The sequence below is a fragment of the Polyodon spathula genome, chromosome 2 (genome assembly GCF_017654505.1).
Source record: "Polyodon spathula isolate WHYD16114869_AA chromosome 2, ASM1765450v1, whole genome shotgun sequence".
Classification (NCBI taxonomy): domain Eukaryota; kingdom Metazoa; phylum Chordata; class Actinopteri; order Acipenseriformes; family Polyodontidae; genus Polyodon; species Polyodon spathula.
The window spans coordinates 63946934-63967583 of record NC_054535.1 but is presented as its reverse complement, the minus strand read 5'-3'; the positions used below and the strand labels follow the sequence as shown (position 1 = coordinate 63967583).

The 20650-nt window shown below is 39.2% G+C and overlaps 1 protein-coding gene across 2 annotated transcripts in view; it reads right to left on the bottom strand.

The window, feature by feature from the left end:
- LOC121299090 (MAM domain-containing protein 2-like) overlaps positions 1-19630 on the bottom strand; it is a 56367-nt gene extending 36737 nt beyond the window's left edge. For both annotated transcript variants that reach the window (XM_041226616.1, XM_041226627.1), the window contains exons 1-5: positions 19316-19630; positions 18903-19016; positions 5005-5255; positions 4188-4272; positions 146-283 (exon numbers count right to left, since the gene is read on the bottom strand). In XM_041226616.1, the coding sequence (XP_041082550.1) occupies positions 146-283; positions 4188-4272; positions 5005-5255; positions 18903-19016; positions 19316-19346 (619 nt within the window). In that variant the 5' untranslated portion in view covers positions 19347-19630. The remainder of the gene's footprint in view (positions 1-145; positions 284-4187; positions 4273-5004; positions 5256-18902; positions 19017-19315) is intronic.
- Positions 19631-20650: the final 1020 nt, after the last annotated feature.

Below are 20650 nucleotides of genomic sequence, written 5' to 3'. Positions count from 1 at the left end.
CCTGCACAATGTAAATATGAATGTGTGTAAAGTGCAATATGCAGTTTCATTGTTCATTCAGAATAAAGTCGCTGCTGGAAAATACATACTTCTCACTCATTACTTAGTATTAATACCATGTTTGTGTAAATCAGAGAGTCCATACCTCGCTCATTGTTCATTGTGTGATCATTGGGCAGATTTGACTGGTCATCTCGGATAGTACTTCCACCTACGTACCAGTTTACATTGGGATTCCAGTAATTCATATATCCACATAGATGATGTTCTTCAAAGTTACACTCTGCAAAGGGCACAGTTTATGAATAATAAGTGTTATTACTCACTACCAATAACATCACAAAGTAAGTAGACAAATGAGAGAGCCATTGATTGAACAGATTAATAAAAACTGACTAACATTTTACAAATACAGGCCAAGTTCATTATAATAAACACTTCTTAAACGAACACCCGTTTTTAACGATCCCAACAGCAAGAACCAATTTTTTCAATGCAAATTAGCCCTATTAGAATGATCATGTACAGAATCGACCTGGATACAATAATTTCAGAACTGACTGACACTGAACTTTGTCATTGGTAGCATCACATAACCTGTTTGTTTACTTTCTGTTTTGTGTTTGAAACGGCATAGATTCTGTCTATGCTGTTTCAACTCCAACTGCCATGTCTCTCTGTCTTGCAATGTGGTTCTCTTTCAATTAGAAAATAGCCATCAACTAATGAGTATCACCGTCAGGTGATAGGATTATGCTGAGCTTAATATTAAAGCTACCTTTAGGCCTCTGTAGCTCTGATGTCAGCGCCCCCCCCCCCCCCCCCCCCTTTGGGTACTGAATAACTATGCAGAGTATAGGAAGCTAAGTCTCTTTTGCTTTTAGCCTCTGATCAGGATTGAGCATAACTATATTGTTGTCTTACAACACTCTTAATTAGTTAAAAAATTCAGTGTTTGTACCCTCTGTTGCCTTAATTGTGCATGAGATGCTGGCGACTGCTCCTTCCCCGGATTTATCTCACTGAAACTCTAGTTTACATTCGATGAGTGTGGGCCACAAAATCACTGGGCTCAGTTGATTTTGGCACCTGCTTTCGTATTCGTCGTGTCGACTGGCACTTCCCCTTAAGCACTCGGCTGAGTCACTTACTACTGAGCACTACTCGCTCTTTTTTCAGCTTGCTAACTCTTCGAGCCTGCCTTGCTGGTTATTTTTGAGAACCTTTATTGTTATTTACTTGTAATTCACATTTTTGTTTTCTTTTTTTCAGGAAGAAACATGAGGTGTGTGTGTTGGCCCTCGGCCTACCTTAAGCTACAGCACCGGTCTTTATTAGACCTTAGCCTGCTCCAGACACCAGCTGCACACAGAGTTTCTGTAAACCCTGTGTGTTAGCTTAGATCTCCCAATGTAAATTTTAATCAGGTTTTCTGAGGGATTATTCCCCAAGTGTGTCTCACCACATCCTCGCAGCGACACGCGCACATGCGCACATGCGCACCCGTGACCGTGCACACCCGTGCCCCATGCACATTTGTGCACCTCATGATTGTGACTGTGCACCCCGAGTGCCTGTGCACTTATCCGTGCACCCCTGCACATTGGTGCCCATGCACCCGTGCACATACGTGTCCCTTGCACCCCTGTGCACTTATCGGTGCACATCTGTGCCCCGTGCAGCTCTGTGCATACTGTGTCCGTGCACTTATCGTTCACCTCGTGCGCATATGTGCTCCACCTGTGCCCCGTGCACACCTGTGCGCGTGCACTCACCATGCAACCCGAGCATGTGCACTGCCATGCATGCAATACCAGGCTTCCACGAGTACGGCTCTTGAGTTTCATGCCTCAGACCAGAACATGCTGCCCTGGCCTTGACCGACAGAACGTTTTGCACCATATGTGGGAAGTTCCAGAGACGGGTCCGCAAGGCTAGAGCCAACAGGGTAGTGGTACTGGGATCTCCTTCTAGCAGGGGATCCCACTCTGAGTCTGTTCCACCTGAAGGTGTAGTAGTACATTTTACCTGAAGGTGGAACAGCACCATCTCCCAGCCACCTACACATCTCCAGGTCACCCTCCCCATCTCTCGAGCGACGCTTTCTCTCACCTACCAGGAGAGTAGGGCAGCATCAGCGCTCCCCCTCAGAAGAATGCTCACCTCTCGCTAGGAAGTGAGTGCACTCCAGGTCCCCTAGGGACCAGCCAAGTGGGATCTTGGCCCACACAAACCAGATTGGCCAGTTTATGGAGGCAGTAATGGGGCAACAGTCGCTCATGATAAGCATGTTGTCAGCCTCTGGCGCCACAGCTGTGCCGGTTTCCCGGCTGCCCCGTCTGACTCTTGAGCCCATCTCAGACTACAAGGAGGACATCCTTTCTCTGCAGGCTTTTGGGGATGAGAAGCTTGTACAGGAGGGATGTTCTTGCAACTCACTGGATGAGCTGCAGCAGGAACTGGAGGCATCTCCAGGGCCGATGCTTGAGGCTCTGGTTGAGCAAGCGGCTCGATGCCAATGGGTGGAATGGCCCAGGGAGAAGGAGCCCCAGAGATCCTGGTTCCCCTCGGCTATGCCGGTGCATAACAGGAAACTGCCCCCTTTTCCTGACTTTGTCAGGGAAATCCAATCTTCCTGGTCCAATCCGGCTTCAGCACCTAGTACATTTGCCGAAGCTCAGGTTTTCTCTTCCATACAGGGAGTGGAAGGTGCCAGCTTGGCAGCCTTTTCCCTAGGTGGACTCCACCATTGCGACCCTCGAACAGATGATGGGCATTGGGCAGGCCAAGGACCTGCAATGTCCAAATAGACAATGTAGGACAACAGAGATGCACCTCAAGAAGGCTTATGCCACTTGCTCCCAAGCACCTAGGCTATCTAATATTTCAAGCATGCTCGCTATCTATCAGGCAACCCTTATCAAGGAGCTCCCTGACATGATCACAGTTGTTCAGAGATGAGAGCTAAACAGGTCTATAAGGCAGTCACCAAACTGACCCAACTCACGGCCAGAGCGGAGGGCCGATGCCTCGCGGTGCTGGTGGTCACCAGACAGTAACTCTGACTTTCCCAGGCTAGAGTTAAGGAACATGACAAGTCCTGTGGGGGCGACAGCCTCTGTCCAGGCCCGCTTGTGCTCCTACGGCACACCTGGCAGCACATGCTCCACAGCATGGTCAGCCTGCAAAGAGGGGCCACTGGAGCCCTAGGGGGGGGTGGCAATCGCCAGCGACCCAAGGGTCCCGTGACTGTGCCCCCCAAGCGGCCTAAGGCTCAGCATCCCTGAAGGGCCACAGCAGCCTTCAACCCCTGTCTCCCAGTTACTTTACTGGCAAATCAGCACCAATGACAGTTGAGACTATGTGGGCTGGTTACAGCCTTCAGTTCCAATTAAAACCACCCCCCTTTTGGGGGATGATAGTAACTGCAGTGAAGGACCCACTCCAACATGAGGCAACACAGAAATCCTGGCACTTCTCTTGAAGTGTGCCATTCGCAAAGTAGATCCCTCCTCTTTCAGGGAGGGGTTCTATTCAAAGTACTTCCTAGTGCCCAAGAAGGAAGACGGATTCTGCCCTATCTTGGATCTGAGACTTCTGAACAACCACCTTCGGGTGTTACGTTTCAAGCTCACGCACCGCCATGTTGTCCAGGCCATTCGGCCGGGCGATTGGTTTACCACCGTGGACCTGAAGGATGCTTACATTCACATACCCATCAGGCCCGGGCACTGGAAATACCTTCGCTTTGTGTTTCAGGACAGGTTTTACGAGTACTGCGTACTCCCCTTCGGCCTGTCCCTTGCTGAAAAATGAAAAATAACACTTTGAGGGAAAATTCAAAGAGAACTGTAAATGTTTTTAGTAACTTTAACCATAGATCCTTACACTAAAATAAAATTTGTAGTATTTTTTGTGAAAGGAAAATAAACCTTTTAATGTTACAAAACTATAAACCTTGCAAGCAGTTTGTTGCATGTTTTGTAACAGTTTTATTTTACTTTCACAAAAAATTGTGAAACTTACACACAGGCATAAACACCTACAGTAAACCATCTTTGCACTGTGTTATTATAATATTTGTAACAGACTACTAAGGTGTATTACTGTATCCCTGAAAGTTAATTAATCAGTGCTGACAGAATAAACTTCAAATCTATTTTTTATCAATATGAAAGCCAGCTTACCAACACAGTATCCTGAGACAACGTGTATTTCAAAGATTGCAACGCTTTGGTCTGGTTTTTGCCCAGGTGAAGCCACAAAAACAATCTAAATAAAGAAAAAGCAATAAATCACTGACCAGCAGTTATCAAGGTATTCAAGCACAGTCCAACTTAAAGTTAAAGTCCCCTTGCTTTTTCGAGGCTGGCCCGTACAGAAGACCCATGTATTTGTAATGTATGGAAATATACTATATTGAAGTAGCAGTTCATATATTTTTTATATATTATAATATATTATGTCCATTTATTTTTTACATAAAAGTACCATACAGTATATGATAAAATGTATATGTAATACTAAATACAAAATATATGGACAGAAATGCATTTTATGAATTTTAAATGATAGATGCATTCCTTTGATATTTCTTTTTTATATGTAAGATACTGAATAATTATATATAAAGCTCATTGTGTAATATCTGTTTCAAAAAGTTGCAGTAGTAAAGCTTATATTTAGTTAAATGTGTTTTATTTAATTGAAAGTACTTAGACTTTTAAATGTATTAACAATATTTAGTTGGAGGGAAGTATGCAATTAGCATATAATCAAATACATTATTATCACTGTGCTTGCAAATGCACAGTATGTTATAGTGCTTTTTTTTTAAGTCAAAGCACATTGTGCTATACAACAAGTAAGTGAGATAGTACTTTAACTAACTATAACTGGTCAGCTGGAACTTGCAATACAGCTTACTAATGCTTTGACTTCTCACAAACAAGACCCTATGTAGTTGTGTTTGTAGCGACCTTCTGTTGCTCTTCACATCAGTACCTTGTAGCTGTTAGTTGCGTTTCTCAGGTCAACACTTGCAATGAGCCAGTTGTCTGAGGGATCTTGGGCTGACCACAAATGGTAGTCAAAGCTCTCTCCCTCTGGCCTCATATACATTTGTAAAGAACCAGAGCCAGTAATCTGATACACCAGCCTGATGCAGCTCCACTCCAGCAGCTCCAGGTCAGGACTGATAAGCACAGCTTTCTGACCTGCTCCTCCAAAGGCTGAATCAGCAGTAATGTAACGCCCTGCAAACAAGAGACAGAATTGACATCAAACAGTAACACTATTGTTGTTTTTTTTGTTGTTGTTTTTTTTGTAACCAACAAAAATAGTTGATATTTTATGTTATACACATAAAACACTAGCTTTTAAGTACCCTTCATCAGTTAAAAATTTAAAAAAATATATTTAACAGATTATTTTTTCACAATATAACTTTTTGCTGACTGTTCTTAATATTTTTTTTGATACCAGTAATTGCTGTTATCACTCCCCTGTCAACAAGTTGATGTATCTCAGATGGCTAACTTTTTTTAACAGTAGGCCTTTCTTTACTCTGACTTGAATTCAATCTATGGTGTTTCAACATGATGACTTTAGAACATATCTTGATTGATTATTGGATTTGCAGGGCTTTGCCCCTGGCATTCCAACACCAGATAAACATTATGTACAAAAACTTTTTTTTTTCATAGTATTCTAGTACTTTTAACTTTAATTTTAAATATTTCCATGTATTTGTATGAAGCACCTTATCCCTCCAGGATTCCGCAATTTCAGAAAAAACTCACTGAAACAAATTAAAATTAGCACCGAATATAACGGCAAAAGATAGGGCATAAGTGCAAAATGCAAAAAAGTCCAGCATTTCCAATAACTCACCATCATAGCTTCTGTTAAAATGTCAGAAGACTGTGACAACGACCATAGATAGACAAACAGTGGTTACTGAAGAACGAAATAAGGTATTATTATTATTATTATTATTTTACAAAAGGAATTGAGTCACAATTTCAAAGCGAAGCGTTGTTCTGTTACTCCTATGTGAAAGGTCAGAGAAAAACAATTAAGATTTTGCTTGTAGCAGGTCCTGATGAAAGATATAATTCTAATTATAGAGAGAAATACACACGTTTTTTATATATGGTGTAGTAACATGAATGCTCAAAAAGCAAGGGTGCGGCAAACTATATTAGATATTATCCGATTACTCGGGATGACATTTTTGTGAAAATCCTCTTTGTTAAATCATTATTTTCCTGTTTGTTTTGTGGTGTGTGATGGTAACACTTTCACATTGTGGTCTTGGTTAAAAAACAAAAATACTAGTTTATAAGCCAATCAGTATTGCCTGTCACTGTTTCCAAGCGCTTGTCACAGTTTCCAAACTATTTCTATGTGCTGTCTTGATGTGGACATTTTTTTTTTAAATTACAGCATTTTGGTGAACAGCAAACGTTTCTAAAAAGTACCCTGTTACACTTGTACAAAAATGCTCCAAACCTAGTACACATTAATAAAATGTACCGATGCTAATTTGAATCCCAGTGTGCAACTACAATCTTATTCTGCTAGGCAAATGTTAATATTACTAATGTAATTAAATATAGTCATATGTTTTGGTCATAGCTGTCTTTAATTTATTTATAAGAATTGTTATGTTTTATGTATATTGTAGTGAACCTCAGTTCCCGCAGGCAGGCGCATCACACAGGGCGAGGCAATCCACAAACAGGGCAGACGCAAAGCCAGGACCTCTCGCACTAAATCATAGCACCAATACCACTGTACAAAAGAGCCGGCTCTGTTGCAAGGAGCGTATATCGGGCGTATGTCTTCATGTATGATTACGTCACCTACCAGCCATGCTGCTGCCTTCCCCCAAGCAGGCTACAATATTTAAAATGGCATCCAATAGTCAATGCTGTAAGAGTTTAAAAAAAAAAAAAAAAAGTAGGCTGGGGAAGCCTATTGTTTTTGTTAGGATTATTATTATTATTATTATTATTATTATTATTATTATTATTATTATTATTATTACACTGTGTAACAATTTTTTTTTTTTTTTTGTTCCTGGGTAGTAAGTGTTATTTCCTAATTGCTTATGCCTCAAAAGTATAGAAAATGGCTATTATTCCCCACAGACTTTGCTTTTGTGACCAGGACAGTGATATTTCAAAATATCACTATTTCCAATGGGAAAATGGGCAAATGTGTGTCTTTTCGTTCACATAAAGTCAGAAAAAAACAACATATGAATCCAAATTAACATGTATTTATACTAAAGTAATACAAAAATGACTACAAAAGATTTAGAAGTGAGTAGTTTTTCGAGATTTACAATTGCTGCATGACATCAAACTACAAAGATATTCTTCTCCCAAACCGCTAGTCCGATTGAAACAAACCCAATGGCACATATGATCATAGTGTGGTTCTCTTTAAAGGGTGTTAAAGGGAAGTTACTGTAATAAAAAAAACATGGCAGCCACATTGGATGACATCATCAACATAGAAAACTGGATTCATTTTTTTTTTTCAGAGTAAAACAGGTTTAAAAGGCCTTGAAGCGCAAAAGGACACTCAGTACTGTATCTACAGCCAAGCCTCACCCCTTGTTCACTGTATTTTTCACATATCTCTTTATAGATATGCATACTGATAAATCCTCTCCTGATCACTCGTTTTATCACCAGACTCCTCAATAATGCGATCCAAGTCATTATTTTATTACTATACTCTCTGCAAATGTCTGTGATATTCTTTGAGCGCTGGATGCAGAAGCAGCTACCTCCTTTGTTATGTCTGTGTTATCTCTGTAGTGGATGGGGACATGAGATACGCATTTTTTTCAGTTTCATTCGGCTCCTATCGGTATCATTCAGCCATTGAAAGGTTTTCTTGGCTTTTTCCAGAGAAAAAACAACTAGAGACCTGTGCTTTACGTCTTTTTGATGATGTCAGACAGGGTCCGACATTAGACTGGAGAGGGGAAATTGTAATGTCGGACTGCAAAGGGTTAAAGGTTGTTCAAGGGAAGTACAATAAAAAACATGGCAACCACATTGGATGACATCATCAACTTACAACACTGGCTAATAACTCCTAATAGAGTGCAGATAGAGCCATGGTTACTATGGAACAAATATAGTAACCAATGTATGCTCTATCAAAAAATGTCATTGCCCATGACCTTTGACCTCTCCCTAAGGTCAAATGTAAAACTGGCTTATAACTCCTTACCGAGTGGAGATAGGCTTATGGTTACTATGGAACATATATAGTAATCAATGTATGTTCTAGCACTATTTGTTAAAGTGTTTGGTACTGGTACTGTTACTGGTACTGGTACTTTTTTCTTTCTTCCTCCCCAAAGTTGCTCAAAAACTCATAGAAATTGGTAGTTTGGTAGATGCCTATGGGACGGCGTACCAGAAACAAAAACAAATGTTATAGGTCACATGGTTCAGCAGCCATATTGGATTTTGCAGAGATTATTAAAACATCTACCTATCGAAAACCACTTATTGCAGAGTTCCGAAACTTGCTATACGTGTTTAAGGATAGTCCAACATTAACCCTTAGCAGTCCATTTATTCAGCACCTGTCAGGAGCATCAGGTCCAATTTATTTTCACACATGCTGTTTATTTTACATGCACTGTTTAAAAGTATTTTTTTTCACAGTAAAACAGGTTTAAGAGGCACTGCATATCAACAGGACATTCAGTACTGCATCTCCAGCCAAGTCATGGTTGCTATGGAAGACATAAATAGGAACACATGTATGCTCTTAGAAAAAATGTCCACTAGATGGTGGTCATTGGTCACATCATGGACATACCATATATGCTTTATAAAATTGCCTGTGACCTTTGACCTCTCCTTAAGGTCAAATAAAAAGCTACCATATAACTACTTAGAAAGTTTAAATACCACCATTGCACCAAAACCTGTGAAACTTTGTTGTATAGTAGTACCCTATGGGAAGTAATGCCCACAATTGAATGATCGATTGGTCACATGGATGGTGACCAATCGATATATGTAAATTTTATGATAAGAACTAGGAAGCCATAAAGTTGCTTTCAACTCTAGTTATTTTTTTTTTCTATTCCTCCAAAAGTTGCTAAAAAAACTCACGAAATTTGACGGTTGGTAGATGCCTATTGGAATTGGCGGTGAAGAAAAAAAACTATTTTTGTAGGTCACATGGTTCGGCAGCCATATTGGATTTTGTGGAGGTTGTTAAAATGTCTACATATCGAAAATTACTTATTGCAGAGTTGTGAAACTTGTTATACGTGTTGAAGGATAGTCCAACGTTAACTGTTGTTCATGAGAAGCTGATTGGATAACGTCATAAAAATATTGTAATATGTAACAAACAATCATCTTCTTGGAAACCGCTTATCCGATTGAAGCAAAAATTGGAAATAATGATCTCAGTATGGTTGCCTTTTACGCTTGCATCCCTGCATATATGTGTGAGTGTGTGAGTGTGTGTGTGTGGGTGGGGGAGGGGCTAGCAGCCATCTTGGCCCAGGTGCAGTGGAACAGCCTGGTGCCACGATGACCACCTTTGCACAGCCACATGGTATTAATAAGTTGAACTATTTAATTGTTTAAATGTTAAATTAGATTAATGAAAATTGTGGAATGTGGACAGGTGGTGATTTAATTACTGATTACCAATTAACCTCTGGCCACACCTTATAAAAGGAAAAGGAAATGTTTGTTGAGGGGCAGTATGTGGAGAGTGTGGAGAGAGCGGAGAGGATTGGAGAGTGGAGAGTGGAGAGTGGAGAGTGGAGAGTGGAGAGTGGAGAGCAGAGAGAGGAGTGGAGAGCGAAGAGTGGAGTGGAGAGGGTTCAGTGAAGGTGCTGCCCAACCTGTACAGTGTGGAGAAAAAAAGTAAGAGAAAGAAAAAATGCACCGGCATAGCTGAGCTTGGGTGTTGTATTGTTTACATTTAGTTTTGTTCCCCGAGGTTTGTTTGTAAACCTGCATATCTATCTTTGGGTGTGCTTGTCCTGCTGTTGACCAGTATGGTGGCAGGTTAAATGGATGACTGGAGTAAGTTCAAATATAGTCTGGAAAACTAAATGATCTATATAAGAATGAAACTTCTTTTTGTGTGCTCCATCTCTTTGGAAATCACTGCCACTATTTATGAGAGGCAGAATTGGAAATTGAAATTTAAGTTCTGTACCAGGAGTTAAATTCAAGTATATATATATATATATATTGTGTATTTGTACATTCATGTTTAAACTAAAGCATTGCAAACTGTTGAATAAATATAACCATAGGACATTTAGCAATTCTTCACACTTCAGTCGACACTATAATGTATATCACACAATAATAGGATGCCCTGATGTATGTTAGTATAACTAAGAATGTACAGTGTTTCACAAGCATAGGATTATGTGTAAATGGGGGTGGGTGTAATAAGAACATAAGAACATAAGAACATAAGAAAGTTTACAAACGAGAGGAGGCCATTCGGCCCATCTTGCTCGTTTGGTTGTTAGTAGCTTATTGATCCCAGAATCTCATCAAGCAGCTTCTTGAAGGATCCCAGGGTGTCAGCTTCAACAACATTACTGGGGATTTGATTCCAGACCCTCACAATTCTCTGTGTAAAAAAATGCCTCCTATTTTCTGTTCTGAATGTCCCTTTGTCTAATCTCCATTTGTGACCCCTGGTCCTTGTTTCTTTTTTCAGGCTGAAAAAGTCCCTTGGGTCGACACTGTCAATACCTTTTAGAATTTTGAATGCTTGAATTATGTCGCCACATAGTCTTCTTTGTTCAAGACTGAACAGATTCAATTCTTTTAGCCTGTCTGCATATGACATGCCTTTTAAGCCCGGAATAATTCTGGTCGCTCTTCTTTGCACTCTTTCTAGAGCAGCAATATCTTTTTTATAGCGAGGTGACCAGAACTGCACACAATATTCAAGATGAGGTCTTACTAGTGCATTGTACAGTTTTAACATTACTTCCTTTGATTTAAATTTGACACTTTTCACAATGTATCCGAGCATCTTGTTAGCCTTTTTTATAGCTTCCCCACATTGTCTAGATGAAGACATTTCTGAGTCAACAAAAACTCCTAGGTCTTTTTCATAGATTCCTTCTCCAATTTCAGTATCTCCCATATGATATTTATAATGTACATTTTTATTTCCTGCGTGCAGTACCTTACACTTTTCTCTATTAAATGTCATTTGCCATGTGTCTGCCCAGTTCTGAATCTTGTCTAGATCATTTTGAATGACCTTTGCTGCTGCAACAGTGTTTGCCACTCCTCCTACTTTTGCGTCGTCTGCAAATTTAATAAGTTTGCTTACAATACCAGAATCTAAATCATTAATGTAGATTAGGAATAGCAGAGGACCTAATACTGATCCCTGTGGTACATCGTTGGTTACCACACTCCATTCTGAGGTTTTTCCTCTAATCAGTATGTGGCAGAGCACAGCTCTGCTCTTTAGAAATTGGCAGGGATGGGGTTAAATTCCCCTACCTGCCTGGGTTCATTGTGTTCAGGTGGGTGGAGTTGATTAGATGATTAGTTTAATTAACGATCAATTGGCACCAAGCCGCCTCACATAAAAGGAGGCCTCTGCTTCCCATTAAAGAGGAAGGAGTTGAGGAAGCAGGTTGGTGGTTTGTTGTGGTATTTTTGAAAGTTTGAAAGTTTTGAATCCAGTGAAGGCATTGCCCAGCCTGGAAACCTTTATTGTGAATTTTGTTTTTTTGTTTTATTTGTGTTTAAAGATTTTTTGTTTTGGCCTTGTGCACCTGTATTTTTGTTTATTTATAATAAAATTACTTTTTTTTTAGCTGCAGACTGTTTCTGGGCCTCTATCCACTCGCCAGCCTGCCACACAGTACTTTCTGTTTTCTACATGTTAACCACTCCCTAATCCATGAAAATGAAATGAAAAACAATAAAGTGTCTTGTTTTGCTTGTATTTGTAAATCCTTATAAATCATTTATACAGAGAAGTACTAATAGAGGAATACACATTTTTCATTTGAACTACAGGGCTAAGAGAGTAACTATTCACATGTTGCTATATGAAATTAATTGGGTTCAAGGTGGGTCAGATTACAGGCATTACAGAAGGAGGACCTCATAGAATGGCTGCTCAAACTGTAAGTTATTAAGTGGGGTTTGCTATATCAATAATTGGTTTCAAGGTCGGTCGGCAATGGGGAGGGTTCATAGAATGGGTGGTGGGTTGGGGGCGGGGCAATGGTGGTTATCTGGGAACTGGGATCAAGTGGAAATTAGGTCTTACAAGTATTGTGGTCATTGTGAGTAGTAAAAAGGAAAACAGCAAGCCAACTATCAGCCCAGTTATCAACTGAGCATAACTTTGAATCAATTCAAACATCCCATTTTTATGCATTGTATTTTCAAGAAATCTTTTAAGGACTGCCAAGTTTAGGCAACTATTTAAGAGTTGGAAGACTATGGAAGAATGTGAAGCATATTTCACAATCAAAACATTTTACCTATAACCAGTTGCTTCAATGAAAAAAAAAAGAAAAAGTCCTCAATGTTGCCTCTCATTTCATGAAAATAGGTTTCGAGCAATGTGTGTTGGTACTTGAATAAATGTACAGTTGTGGTATATTTTTTGCAAGAAGGTATATTGTTAAACATAAATTGACCCCTGTTTGAAGGTAAGCCAGTACAAATCCTGAATTGTACTGCAGTTATTGCCACATTAAAAAATTTCACAAAATTTGTACTTCAAAAATGTAGTACTAGAGGCACAAAACAATTACATCCCTAAAGTAGACAAATCTAAATGTAAAACTAAATTGCCAAAATGGTTTAATAGATCAATTAAAAAAAAAAATTCAGCGAAAAAAGGCACTTTACAGAGCATTAAAAAAGGACCAAAAAGAAAGTACGCAGAAAGAGTACACAGAACTGCAAACGCAAGTCAAAAAGGAAGTTAGAAAGGCTAAGAGAGAAAAAGAAATGAACATTGATAAGGGAGCTAAAACCAATTCCAAAATGTTTTTCCAATATTACAACAGCAAGAGAACATTCAAAGAGGAGATTAAATGTTTAAGAGATACAAATGGCAAAATCGTAGATGAAGAAAAAAAAATAGCAAATATGTTAAATGATTACTTTTCACAAGTTTTTACAAAGGAAGATACTGACAACATGCCCCACATGTCATCCAGTTCCTATCCAGTTTTAAATAACTTTAGCATAACCGAGGCAGAGGTGTTAAAGGGACTAGGAGCTCTTAAAATAAACAAGTCCCCTGGGCCGGATGAGATCCTCCCAGTAGTACTCAAAGAAATGAAAGAAGTTATTTACAAACCGCTAACCAAGATCATGCAGCAGTCTCTTGACACAGGGGTGGTACCAACAGACTGGAAAATTGCAAACGTAATACCGATCCACAAAAAGGGAAACAAAACTGAACCAGGTAACTACAGACCAGTAAGCCTGACTTCTATTATATGCAAACTTATGGAAACTATAATAAGATCCAAAATGGAAAATTACCTATATGGTAACAGGGTCCTGGGAGACAGTCAACATGGTTTTAGGAAAGGGAGATTGTGTCTAATTAACTTGCTTGATTTTTTTGAGGATGCAACATTGATAATGGATAATTGCAAAGCATATGACATGGTTTATTTAGATTTCCAGAAAGCTTTTGACAAAGTCCCGCACAAAAGATTAATTCTCAAACTGAATGCAGTTGGGATTCAAGGAAACACATGTACATGGATTAGGGAGTGGTTAACATGTAGAAAACAGAAAGTACTGATTAGAGGAAAAACCTCAGAATGGAGTGTGGTAACCAGCGGTGTACCACAGGGATCAGTATTAGGTCCTCTGCTATTCCTAATCTACATTAATGATTTAGATTCTGGTATAGTAAGCAAACTTGTTAAATTTGCAGACGACACAAAAGTAGGAGGAGTGGCAAACACTGTTGCAGCAGCAAAGGTCATTCAAAATGATCTAGACAAGATTCAGAACTGGGCAGACACATGGCAAATGACATTTAATAGAGAAAAGTGTAAGGTACTGCACGCAGGAAATAAAAATGTACATTATAAATATCATATGGGAGATACTGAAATTGGAGAAGGAATCTATGAAAAAGACCTAGGAGTTTTTGTTGACTCAGAAATGTCTTCATCTAGACAATGTGGGGAAGCTATAAAAAAGGCTAACAAGATGCTCGGATACATTGTGAAAAGTGTCAAATTTAAATCAAAGGAAGTAATGTTAAAACTGTACAATGCACTAGTAAGACCTCATCTTGAATATTGTGTGCAGTTCTGGTCACCTCGCTATAAAAAAGATATTGCTGCTCTAGAAAGAGTGCAAAGAAGAGCGACCAGAATTATTCCGGGCTTAAAAGGCATGTCATATGCAGACAGGCTAAAAGAATTGAATCTGTTCAGTCTTGAACAAAGAAGACTATGTGGCGACATAATTCAAGCATTCAAAATTCTAAAAGGTATTGACAGTGTCGACCCAAGGGACTTTTTCAGCCTGAAAAAAGAAACAAGGACCAGGGGTCACAAATGGAGATTAGACAAAGGGACATTCAGAACAGAAAATAGGAGGCACTTTTTTACACAGAGAATTGTGAGGGTCTGGAATCAAATCCCCAGTAATGTTGTTGAAGCTGACACCCTGGGATCCTTCAAGAAGCTGCTTGATGAGATTCTGGGATCAATAAGCTACTAACAACCAAACGAGCAAGATGGGCCGAATGGCCTCCTCTCGTTTGTAAACTTTCTTATGTTCTTATGTTCTTATGATGGCGATGATGCCTGCCCTCTTGAGCTAAAATGCATGGTAATGCTTCACAATGTCCTAGTATTGTCCTAGTTAGGTAGGGGACTGCTATAGTCTGGTAAGTATTCAGAGTATGATTGTAGCCAATGTGTCAAGCTTAATGAGACAAATGTAAACAATATAGACAGCACATAACATTATTAAGAACAGAAAATGACTAAAAAGCAATTAATGCACACCTGTGGTGTTGCTACAGAAACCAGACAGAAAATAGTACCTCAACTCTAGGCATGTTTTTTTTTTTTTTAGTTCAGTTGGATAGGATATAAAAAGAATACTGTGTTAAATAAACAAGGTCATCTTAAGAGGTAAGATACAGTTGGCAGTCCATTGGCATGTAAAAGCAGCTGTTTAGTCTGACGTGAGGTTTACAAATTGTTTCTTCTGTTCTTCATTTATATTAACAGCAGTTTAAAAATCTTTCATAAGCAACTGTTACTCTTTGGTTTAACTCCAAATCTAAAATAGCCTCACATTTTTTTTTTTTTGGAAGGTTGTCTGAAACTACTATTTCTGAACTGATGCCTTCTGGTTCACTCCAGATTACAAAGAATCTAGTCTGCCAAAACTACACTTGAGCCTTTTCTTTCTTTATGATTTATAATCTACCAATAACTTACAACACTGCAGCTCTTGCACCAGGGCTCAAATCACTTAACAATCGTCGCTATTAAAGGCATCAGTGCAAGGATATGTTATCTCAAGTTATCTTTTATTATTATGGATGACAGACAACACATGCACTGTGTCATGTGTTTCTGAGACATGAACCGATAATAATCCACAATGAAAAGTTTTAAATACCCATAAAAAGCTTTTGGATTCTATAGTCAAACATGGAGTTTCCATGCAGGGCTATTTACAAGTGAAATGGTGATGTGCGTGCACTTTTGGGAGAATTACTCGTGTAAATCTGGATTGTGGCTGAAAAAAAATGCCAAAGAGAGGTCATAGGGTAAATCTCATTTACTCATGTAAATGACAAAAAACACGGGAAAATCCACACCCTGTTTTGCATAGAAACATGCATTTCATGTGTAAATGTTAAGAGCTTGTTTATCCTTAAGTAACATCACTATAAATATTGCAGGGGAGCAGGTCAGTTGTTACTGTGGATTCCAAGACGGCAGAAAGTAAGTGGCTGATGGGTTGTTTTATGATTAGCAGTGGTGTAGTTCACATTACTGTTAATGTGGGCCTACTTTTTTTTTCATTGTGTTTTCTGTGTCTGGCCTGTCATGTTGTATACCTCTTGCGGGTTTACAGTTCTGTATAAAACCACTTACCATGAACTGCGTTATGCCCTTGTTATACTATTAAAAGTTTTGTTTGAGAATATCCTTACTGTAAAAACTATGCTAAAGTTAAACACGAAGAACAAGTGGGCTGCTTACTAAATGTCTGTAACTGAATAACCTTGCTTTTGATCCTAGTTATGTCCAAAGATAGCGCATGTGCACCCTCCACTCAAAATCGCTGGAGTGAGGAGGAAACCTGGGCATTAATAAGTATAGTTAGTGACTTGCATGTGTACCAACAAGTGGTTGATGCTTTCTCAGAAAGATTAATAGAGCACACAGTCCCACAAGCTAGGGACAAATTTTAAAAATTTAAACAGTCTTACTTGCAGGAAAGAGCAAGGAGGTGCCGTTCTGCCGGACAGTCCCGCAGACCAATGTTTTTTGCTTCAGTTACATCTGGCATAGCTATGTACATTACAGTGCCTCTGAACAAGGGAGTTGACAAACTTGCAAATACAGCTAAGAACTGTGGTTTTATCCACCCCAAACACATTATACACTACCGTGTACTCAGCCGAGGATGCCAGCCTATACAGAGTAATTGCCACTCTTTTTTCCACTGGCACAGGCCGTACATAATTCCTTTTTGGCTGCATATCTTCCTTTAACAGTTCCACTATAGTCCTGAATATTGCCCTGGTGACGTGAAAGGACTCTATCCACTGCAGATCTGTGAAAGAGAGATGCAGCACAACCTTTTCCTGCCAGCAAGATGAATGAGTATGTGTCCAAACCGTCCTTTTGCTAGCATTTGGCATTAGATAACAAGGTAGAGGATGTTTGGAGATTTAAGCGCCCGAAACAAAGGGAAAACATCCTCTGTTCCCAATCCAGACCGCCTTGGGAGCATACGTGGAAGATGTGTGGCACAGAGCTTTAGAATCCTACGTCTTCACCAGTTTTCAGCTATGGTGATCTGCAATACCTGTGTTGGTCAGTTTAATTTTATACCTCTCAGTTAATTTTGAAAAAATGAGTCATAAGATAAATTAGTTGAAACTGATTCAATACTAACAACATGCCACCCTGCCAATGGCATTTAAAAAACAATTTGGGCAAGTTAAAAAATATTACTAACCAACCAGACATGAGGTATTTTGCTTTATTACAGCAGCTTAGATTCACTTGTGTACCAGTTCTCTGTGCATGGAAACCACTAGTAATTTTACTAGTACTCTTCAAAAACAGCATGAGCACTTTACGCATAGCTAATTTACATATTAACCCCCACCTTTCCACTTCATTTGCATGACGTCGGGTGAAAAGCCCTGTTTACTCAAGTAAAATAAACTGAGCAAATGGAAACCCAAAAAAGTATTCTACACAAGACATTGTTCTCGTGTAAATGTCTCAAGCTAAAAAAAAAACATGCATAGAAACACCACCAAAGACTGAGGGCACTTTGTTTTGGTACTGCATTAAGTAGCTATCTTTTCTAAAGGAAAGCTTTTTTGTTGTTGTTGCAGCAGTTTAGGAGAAAAACAGGATAATTAATGCCTACCCTAAGAGTTGAATGCCACGTTGGTGACTGTATCCAGAAATCATTCGTATTCATAGCGTGCATTATATTCCTATGCATTTAACAGAAATGTTTCATCAATATTGCTCAAAATGTATTTGGTATTTGTTATACCTGTTAACATTATTTTATGACTTTATATTAAATGACAATTAACATATGCTTTGGCTTTCTTTAAGCATGACAAGAAGACAAACAACTTATCTGTAAATAAAAAGGTAAGACATTGCATGGTCAATAAGAATTCCCTTTTACATTGTACATTACATTTACTGTATGAGTTTATAAACAGCCATGAAAGGACAAGTACAATGCACAAGTACAAATATTTATATAATACAGTGCTCTCTCGTTAAAGGCAGCCCTACCCTGAATCAATGTTTGGGTCGGCTTCCTTTTGCGCTACAATGTCATTCTATTAACAGTGGTGAAACTATGGCCCCTGACTACAGCTTTATACTTTAGCACTGTATAGTTACAATAGTTGGTCAATGTAATTGATAAACTCCTGCTGCTGCATGCATATGTGGATCTCATATAAACACTGGGGCAAGATTTCAAGGGCAAATGAGGGGCATTTAAACCTTTAGATAAAACTACCTTTGAGTAATGTAAGCAAACTGCACATAATGCAAAACAATACAAAACATGTACTTCCATCACAGCTTCAACTGTGTCAGTGGATAATGCACTGCAGCTTTAAGCCGTAAAAAAAAAAAAAAAAAACAGATGCAAATTCCATTATTCACTACTGACCGCATTTACAAAAAATGGCTGCTGCTGCTAAAAAAAGAACTTCAAAGAGATCTATGACATATGGAAAATACAAGCCAGCAAATTATAAGATGTTTAATATTTTATAGTAAAAGGAAGGAATTGTGTACAGGACATGTAGTTGAACTCTTGAAAGGCTTATTTTCCTTGGCGCAGTATGTTTGTGGAAAAAGCACTTTAAAATAAACAGCAATTCATTATTGACACTGGTTCATGCTGTGTATGTGGCAGAGACATGTCAGTTTCAGACTACAATACACAGTGCAGCAATAAAGAAATTACCACAGAAGCTAAAAAAACAGAAATAATTATCAACACAAAATCTCAGTTTTTCAACATTAAAATTCAAACCCTGTAAGAGCTAAAACAAAACAGCCTTTCAAAATGTAAAAATTGAAAACACAACTGCAGTTTTGTTACTGAAGACATTCCTACCTTCTTCATTAAGAATCCATTTCAAGAATTCAGGATCTGAGTTATATCCGCAAGTGCCTTGTTCAAATCTGCATGATCCTTGAAGCAGCTGCTGTGCCCTGACTGACTGCAGAACTGGAGAAAAGACAAATAGAAGTGTTAACATAAAAACAAATAATGTATGAAGCACAACAGAAAATGCTTCCCAAGCCATAGTGTATACATAATTTTATTTCCAAACTTTTATAAAAAAGTAAATGCATTCATTTCCCCCTGTAGTTGCTATGCATTTTATTTATTAGCTAGAACAAATTAGAAAAGTTCCATACAGTACTAAGACTAACCACAAACTTTCCATATATAGTCCTGCAGGGGCTTTTTCACAAGCTTTTTATGTAGCACATCAATATTATCAGTCAGCAGTGGAAACTTACCATGTAAAACAAATAAATATAAAAGAAGCATTGCTGAACTGTCCAAAAATAGTGAAGGCAATGTTTAAATCCAGTGAGTTGTTCTTTGCAGCATCAAAAGTAGAATAAATAAACCAAAACATGTACACTGTCCTAGCAAGTTTGCTGCTGATTGATATTCTGGACTGGAGCTGAGAAGCAAGTTATTGCATTGACAAGATTTGATCTCAGCTGTTGGGCTAGTCAGTTCCAAAGGGGGAGGGAGGATCTTGTAATACATTCCAGATTTCCAAGGATACACCTCCATAGGCAGTATACATTTATCAGCCTGTAAGTTGTTTTTTTTTTTTTTTTTTGTTATTCATATTTGGAGGGGAAAAGACATCCACTTAAAAACAACCACATATTAACATAAATTACACAGATTTTTGAGCTGGCTGTAACAGGGAGAGATCTGTGTTGACTCTGCTGGCGTGTTCACGGGCTGCAGGAAGAGGGTGGCAGTCGCCCAACAACCGCCTGTGAGTCATGGCAGTGACACGGGGAGGTGGGAAAGTGGGTGTGTGGACTTTCCCCCTCTCTGAATGGCTGAGAGGCGGGTCTTGGGTGATTGTTCCTATAAAATAACGCTCTGCTGTTTCCTCAGGTCTGCCCACTTAGACGCACCAAGAGTGCGGAAGCTTTGATTCAGGACTGAGAATCAGCCGGGAGAAAAGAAAGATTCACAGCGAGAAAGAGAGAGCGGGGAACCCTTGGGCAGACCCCGGCGTATTGTAAAAGAGCAGGCTAGATAGCCGACAGAATAGGACGGTGATCCGGGTCGTGCGGGTAGCAGCGACCGGGATAACGCTGCCGAGTGCAGCACCTTTTATTTGTAGTTTTATTACTGTTTTATTTTCCCTTGTTCTTTTCGCCTTCTGTTTTCATTATTATTTCTTTGAGCACCTGCGAGTGCATTTGCTGTTCGTGTACCAGCTGTGGTATTTCCGTGGTGCTGTCTATCATCGTTGATAGGCAGCCCACGGTCAACAGTGCCCTCTGCCGGAGAAAAATAAGAACCGGTCTAAAATAAAACTGGGCACCTGTGTGGTGTTTCCTAGTACACCTGTCTGTCTCCTGGTCAGTGAATTGCCCACACCCCTTCCACAGTGCCCTAAATATTTACTGTATTATTTTGCATTACCGCCTCCTTTGAATAAGTGCTGCCCTTGAATAAGCTCTGCACTTAGATATCAGATTTGTAATAGACGCTGTCCTCAAACAAACAACGCTCTCAATAATGAAACATGTAGGCCTACATTTTTTCCCCTTTCTGATCTGTAAGCTCAACAGTTTTCAGTTTAAAAGTTAAGAGGT